The 6,915-nt window shown below is 38.9% G+C and overlaps 1 protein-coding gene across 1 annotated transcript in view; it reads left to right on the top strand.

Moving 5' to 3' along the window:
- Nucleotides 1–405: 405 nt before the first annotated feature.
- Nucleotides 406–6,915, top strand: part of NKAIN2 (sodium/potassium transporting ATPase interacting 2) — a 475,734-nt gene continuing 469,224 nt past the window's right edge. Inside the window, exon 1 of the mRNA XM_050894206.1 lies at nt 406–573. Coding sequence (XP_050750163.1) covers nt 511–573 — 63 coding nt within the window. The 5' untranslated portion in view covers nt 406–510. The remainder of the gene's footprint in view (nt 574–6,915) is intronic.

The following is a 6,915-nucleotide window of genomic DNA, read 5'->3' as shown; positions in this document are numbered from 1 at the left end:
AGTCAGTAAGTCCATGAATATAAATTGTAACTTTATGGTTCTTCACTTTGTCTGTACAGCAGGAAGGACATCTGATTACAACAGGTGAAGAAAGTAAGTGATTAAAAAGCTTTTCTCCTACTTTGATTTAGGATTAATTTTCCTTGATCAGTTTTGGTGTGTCTTCACCCCATATTAGCCTAAGTAATTTGTGGTCAAGGGTGAAGGTGTTAATTGACCTTTGTTCAGTGCCAACAGAGTTACTGTGTTGCTGCTGTGTGGTAGGTGAACTGCTTGTGTGGAGGGTTGTTGCTTGGGGTATTTTGTACAGCTGTTAGCTCAGGTGTTTTGAGTGTCTCCTGATAGATTATAGAAGAGCTAGTTTGTTCTCCTGAGCTTGGAGGAAAAGGTATTGTGGAGAGGTATTCAAATGCTCTTAAGCCTTCAGTGATTTAGTTTCATCCTCACAGAAACTAGACTGGTTACCAGTCTGAATGAAAACAGGACCTAAAGGCTATACCATACTTCCAGATGGACGTGATTAAAAGCTCCAGCAAATTCACATTAGTGAGTTTTTATGTGGAAATGAGAAAGGTAAGATTCTGTGTGTATGTAAGGCTAGCTTTGAAATGGTGATAATGCCATGACATTATAGAGGATGTCTCAGTGGCCAAAGGTTTAAAACGGTTGCAGGTATTTATTCACCTCTGGTAAGGGTGAGTGGTTTGTATGGGCGGGTAGATTAAATTAAATTCCATTATGAGTTATTCTTCTGTCCCCCTTCTGCAGCTTTCTCTTTTCATCTCAGGTCTGTTACTCAGAGTGTGTGGGAAGATGGCTGGAGTAAGATTGCTTTTTCTATCTGGGTGTAGGAGGTTTACCACTGGATGTGGTTATTTTATGAGTCTTTTTTGTGGTAGAAGGTTGATGCATGGGAACAAAGAGAAGCTTGTTGAATCTTAAGGTAAGTAGAGGATTAAGGACTTCAGTAGGTGTTATTTTCCAGCACCATCTTCCCTGTAATGTTGTAGGGCTGATTTGCCACAGGGAGATTGTGTTAAAATAAATGCTATCCTGGGGTGAGAAAACCAGGATGTGAGTGAAGATCTTGAATAATAACTGCTACTGAGGCTTTAGCTTGTCATGGAAGTTGCTATTTCATTTGTATTTCTTCTTATTGACAAAGACTGCAGTTGGACTAGTACTCTGATCTCTTGAGGCAGGGAGACATAGTGACACATAGCCTCCCTTGTATTGGGAAATGCTGAAATAGATGTAATGGTTCTCAGAGTTTCAACTGCAAGAACTTTGATCCTCAGTATAGCGGTAGGAAACAGATGAATATATGGCAAGCTGGTGTTCACTACTAAATCTCTATACCATTAGACAATAAAGAAAATAATAAATAATTTATGCGAATATCCAAGATTAAAGATCTGTTCCTCTTGAAGCACAGTGTTTATATGTGTCTCTATGTATGTATACATAGCATACAGGTGGCTTGTTTGCTTACATAGGCTTGAAAACTGTCTCCCCTGAAACCAAGGGAAGAAGTTTCCCTGACTAATAGAATTAAAACTTTTTGTCATATTTTAAGGTCTGTGAATGTTCAAATACTTAAGGACTTTTACTTGAAGGTTTTTGTCTGATTTTTAACGTAGAGCTGACATATTTTGAGGAGAAGGTTTGCTTTCAAACAACTTGTTGCATATTTAAAATAATACTACATAGCTGAATTAAGCGGTCGACTTGTTTTTGCAAGCAGCTTAATTATTATGGTCAGAGTTTACCCATTGTGAGAAGTCAGACTAGGCTTTGGATAGGCATAGACTAGGTGTGTTTGGTGACCCAAACAATTTGTGCATATAGAAAAATACTTAACAAATATTTCACCTGTTTTAACATCTGCTAGTTTGAATGTACTTTAACAATAAAGTATGTTTTATTGATGCTTCTACTATAAAAACTTTCTTGCTTTCAATGTGAATTTGTAAATATCCTTTTCATGATCTTTGTTTTCTGCAAGTGAACTGAGGAAGGGCACAAGACCTTAGTTTCATCAGAAGCAATTTTGTTCTAGGTTATTTGTTGGTTATATCTTCAAGGCTGAGTGAATCATGGGTTAGGTTTAAGTGGCAGGGAAGAGGAGAAACATACAGTTGGACCTAAGATTTCATGTGGGAGCAAGAAGTGATCAATATAGAATTCCAGCTAGGGAATTCTAGTCTGTGAAAGATGTGACCATGATGTCAGTTATTTGATGTAAGGTGATAAGATTTTTCATTTTTAAGAAATTGCCCAATGGCTATTGTAATAAAAGCTCTTCTTTTAATAAGGAATCACTGGATGATATTCCTTGGCCGGTGTTCCGGAGTACATAACTCTAGTTAATCACACTTAAAGCCTGCAAAGCCAAAGACATTCTTTCTTCCTTGAGTTCAAGCTAGTAAAAATATCCTTGCTGAGGATTTAGCAAGTGAGCACTTGCGTACAGATTTATTGAAGCTATGATAGTTTTTACGTTGAGCAGAGAAATGGGAACACTTCACTTTGCATTATTGAATTCTATTGACCTAATAGATGCATTGCTGGTGGTCTAGAAGATGATCTAAAGAAGTCTTCAGATAGAAAGCTAGATAGATTAAGTAAAAATTTCCGGCTTTATGACAAAACTAGAAACGTTTGGAGGGAAAAGAAATGCTTCTGATCAGAGTTTTCAAAACAATGGAATTTCTTTCTTTGACAGCAGAAAAGATCAATAGAAAACTGTTGATCCCGTATGCATAGTCCTAGTGTTAATGCTCTCCATCAAGAAAAGTGGGTAACTTTTTTTTTTTTGCTAAATTAGTTCATTGATAAAGGAAATATGATGAGCTCTCTGAAGTGCAGGATAATGTTAGAAAAAATAGTGGTCAGCCACTGAGGAGAAGCTGTGGGTCAAAGGAAATGTGGGCAAGCATGGTTGGAAAGATGGTCTTGGTTAAGAACTTCGCTCTTTCTATCGTGCTTAGCTTTGTGAAATAAAAGCAGATCTGCAAAACAGAAATTTACAGTGTGATCTATGGTAAAATGGAGAGTGCTGTACTTTGAGAGCTTATTTGTGTATGCTAGAACAAAATTAAAATGCTAAAAGTCTTCAATATAAGGTGGCTCATTTGCTAGTCAGTCACTCTAATGTAGCTCAGCTGAAATCAACTAGTGTAAATCAGTCTCCTGTGTTTACTTGTCAGATTGGGAGATGACTGCTTTTTTTGTTTTGCTTTATGTATAATTGAAATGTTGCTTTTTTTTTTTGAGAATGTTCTAGTTACAGCTGTATAACATTTTGCATGGCTCTGGAGTCAGTGTTCAATTTAAAAGATGCATTACACCTAAGAAGCATTTAAGATTAAAAGGCTATATTTTGGGGAACTAAATGACTATAGTGCAATTTAAATCTACAACAGTGTTTACAATATAAAAGAAAAATCTCTGGGTTTTTTGTACTACTGGAGACCAGAGCTTCAGGAGGCTTTATAGCAATACATGTTCTGAGATAAAAGTGTATTTTTATAGCTAAATTCCCAAAGTGGGAGATGCCTAACTCTCCAAATTAATACTGTAGCTAAAGAACTATAAGAGACAGGAAGAGTAAAGTACTTGGAAAATGAGGATAATTAACAGAGCTACACTTCTTTGTGTGTTCATAGTGTTTAATCAGCCTTAGGATACATACACTTTACAGTATTATTCAGTCCATAATCATATACATTAGTATTTATAATCTGACAATAATGAAAGATTAGCTGTAACTGAAAACCATTCATCTTAGTGGTGACTGCATTCAAACGAAGGAAAAAGCATCTACCCTTCTGTACTGGACCATGCTTGATAGCGGTGCGGGTGGTTTCCCTAATGCTATGGGTGTTGTAGCTTTCTGTTTTCCATCCGATTGCTTGATCATGCTCTTTACTCCAATTATTGTGCTTTTCTATAGTGATAAAGTGACTCCCCACATAAAGAGGAAAACAGGTAACATTCTTACTTTTTTTTTTTTTATCCTTTGCTTCCTGAGTAGGACCAGCTGAAGGTTTGACTGTTATCAGTGCTTTGGAGTGGGCTGGGCTGATACACTTTCTAGTGGCTGAAACAAGAAAACCCTTGTGCTTTTTAGGGTTGATTGGAGGTGCCAGAAATACCAAAGAACAGATACTCAAACATATTTAGGAAGCCAAATCCTAGTTGATATAATTATAAATGCTTAAGCCCTTCGTGAAAATCTCAGCTTTGTGACTTGAGACGTGTTCTGTCTCCTCTCGCAAACACTGTGCATGTGTGATGGAAGGGGAGGATAAAGCACCCCCCTTGAGACAAATGGGGGAATTGGCAGAATGGGAGTCTCTCTGACAACAACATGGTGAATTGAAGAAGCCATCCTTCAACAGATGGATGTAGTGTTAAGGAGGTGGCAGCCGGCAAGAGAAGAGAGCAAGAAAGCAAAGCTGTGGGCTCTAATGCTTGATGTTTGACACTTGAGTTCCAGCATCAGCTGGAATTCTCTGCATCATCTTGTTCCAGCTCCCTCCTCTAGTTAATTGCTGAGGGAGAGGGACTCAAAAGCAAACTAGCTCTCAGGATGAAAAATTTAGACCAGTGTAGACTGTTTCATTCGAATCAATGAAAGTGCAAAACAAACCAGGAAATTCTGAAGCTTTCAGTGCTGCTGTATCTCCCAAATTATCTAAAGCTCCATCCTGTGTCTGGAGTTCCTACCTTACCTGCCTTTTCAGAGAGAGTTGAGAAGAACAGGCAGTCAAGAAGATAAATGGGAATGTCAGTGTTTGTACAGTTAAGGTTTTGGGAAACTAGAAGCATTTTCAGCCATAGCGTTTGCATTTTCTTGGACTGTTTCTATTTACCAAACAATTCTGTGCTGTTCTTGCTGTTTCCTCTTGGAGAAATGCTTGCAGAAGAATGCCTGAATGAGATCTCTTGCAATCCAATTCTGGCAAACCCTGACTCTATAATCAGGACAGAGATTGCCTACTGGAGGAGCCTAGACTAGGCACTGAAAGATCCAGAGGTCTGACTCATTACCTTTGTAGGTTCTGATTAGCTGGACACTGTGTCAATGTGTCTGGTGGTCATGAGGGTAGCCAAGAGGTTGAGGGAGGTCTAAAGTGCCACAGGAAGGGTATGTAGAATAGTACCAGTGCACTGCAAAACCAGACAGGATCTTGACCCTGATTTGAGACATGTGCTCCTGAAAGTGTTTTTTGGGGAATGTGATTCAAAAGCTTGCAGCTGCTAGGAATGTGATCCTCACTCTGAAACAACAAAACCACACCCTGCATTTGGATGCTAATTGTCAAATGGATGCTGGTAGTTAAATTAACTACTGGATGTAGGCTCTTTAGTAAATTATTTGAATAAAACCCAGAATAACTGACCATCTTCTAGTTCTGTCAACCTTGACCTAGATGATAGTACTACCACTGAGACAAAAGGAAATTCAGTAGCAGGACAGTAACTGAGAAGACAACAAAAGATTGGTTGTGCTTTGTCTTGATCCAGCCAAGCTTACTGTATGAATTCCAGTCTGTGAAGGTTGTCCTTGTCATACATTGATCTCTTATGTATTTAAATGCTCTACAGGATCTTTAGAAATTTTTTGTCCTGGTTCCTACTTGGTAGTTAAAAACACAAAGCTCCCTTTGTGTCTTTTGCTGGTATTACACTAGTCGGCCCATTGCCCGCCTATACAGGAATTCTCTGTCACAGTCTGGAGGAAGTTATTGCCAGTAGTGGGCACCGATTACAGCAGATAAAACAGTTTGAAAGATCTGTGGAAAAACTTTGAAGTTTCTTCAACAACCCTAACATGCGCTTTAATTTCTCATATTTGCTGCCTGTAAGCCTCTTGCTGGCTGAGAAAAAGAGGGTATTGTCTCTCACCAACAGCAGGACTGTTTGCCAGCCCTTTGACTCAACAGAAGAATTTTGAGCTTTTGCAAAATTTGCAGTTGAGCAGATGGACAGCACACAGGAGGCCAAAATGACACAAAGGGAGCCCTTAGTTTGTAGAGCACAGTTTGGGTCTGTCTCTAGATTATCAGCTTTGTGTTCTCTGCAAACAAGGCTGGTACAGAGAAAAGAGTACAGGACTGAGACTGAAAAAAAAAATCCTCTGTGACGACTGAGAGCACAAAATGTGGGTCCAGACTTTTAAACCTCCTCCCTAGTTCTTCAAGGTGGATAGAGAACATGAAAATTGGAAGACTGATACACAAGAGCTGTCCTTTCTTACTCAGCACATGCCTTATAGTTAGCAAACACGCAGAGAGTTTTTGAATTGTTTCCACCAAAAATGTTGAGGCACATCATTGTGACCTTGCAAGACATAGGGTTCCTTTCTAGTATAGCTTCACTTAGGATTTTCTAAGCAGAAAGAGCTTAATGCACTAGCAACACAGAATCTGGCTCAGACTTCATACAGTGACCCTGAAAAAGTGATTAATGCAAGAGGATAGCCTTTCCTCTCCAGAACTAGGAATAGAAAAGAAATTGAAGTCATAGGAACAGGAAGGGAGGGGGGGGGGGGGGAAAGAAAAAATTAAGAAACACACTGAGGCTTAAGAACTCATCTACTCCTCTCCCTCCTCAAAGGCTTCTTCCTTTGTTGGAGGCTGAGGCATTGGCACTTGACCCACAGGACTTTAAAGAAGAAACTCAGGACAGATTGTTCCCAAAGGATTTCTTTGATACTGTGGTCAAATAGTCATAAAAATTCCAGAGCTGCAGCTGGCAAAGGGGAAGGGGAAAAAAAAAGTAAGCTGAAAAAGGAGAAATACTAATAGTAAAAAGGAGTTTGATTCTTTCCCCTTAGGACAAGACTTGTAGATAAATTCAGAGGTCCTTGAAGGAAAACTCTGAAATGTCAACAAAGTGGTATTAAAA

Source organism: Gymnogyps californianus, chromosome 3, assembly GCF_018139145.2.
Source record: "Gymnogyps californianus isolate 813 chromosome 3, ASM1813914v2, whole genome shotgun sequence".
Lineage (NCBI taxonomy): Eukaryota > Metazoa > Chordata > Aves > Accipitriformes > Cathartidae > Gymnogyps > Gymnogyps californianus.
This window is presented reverse-complemented; position numbering and strand designations above follow the sequence as displayed.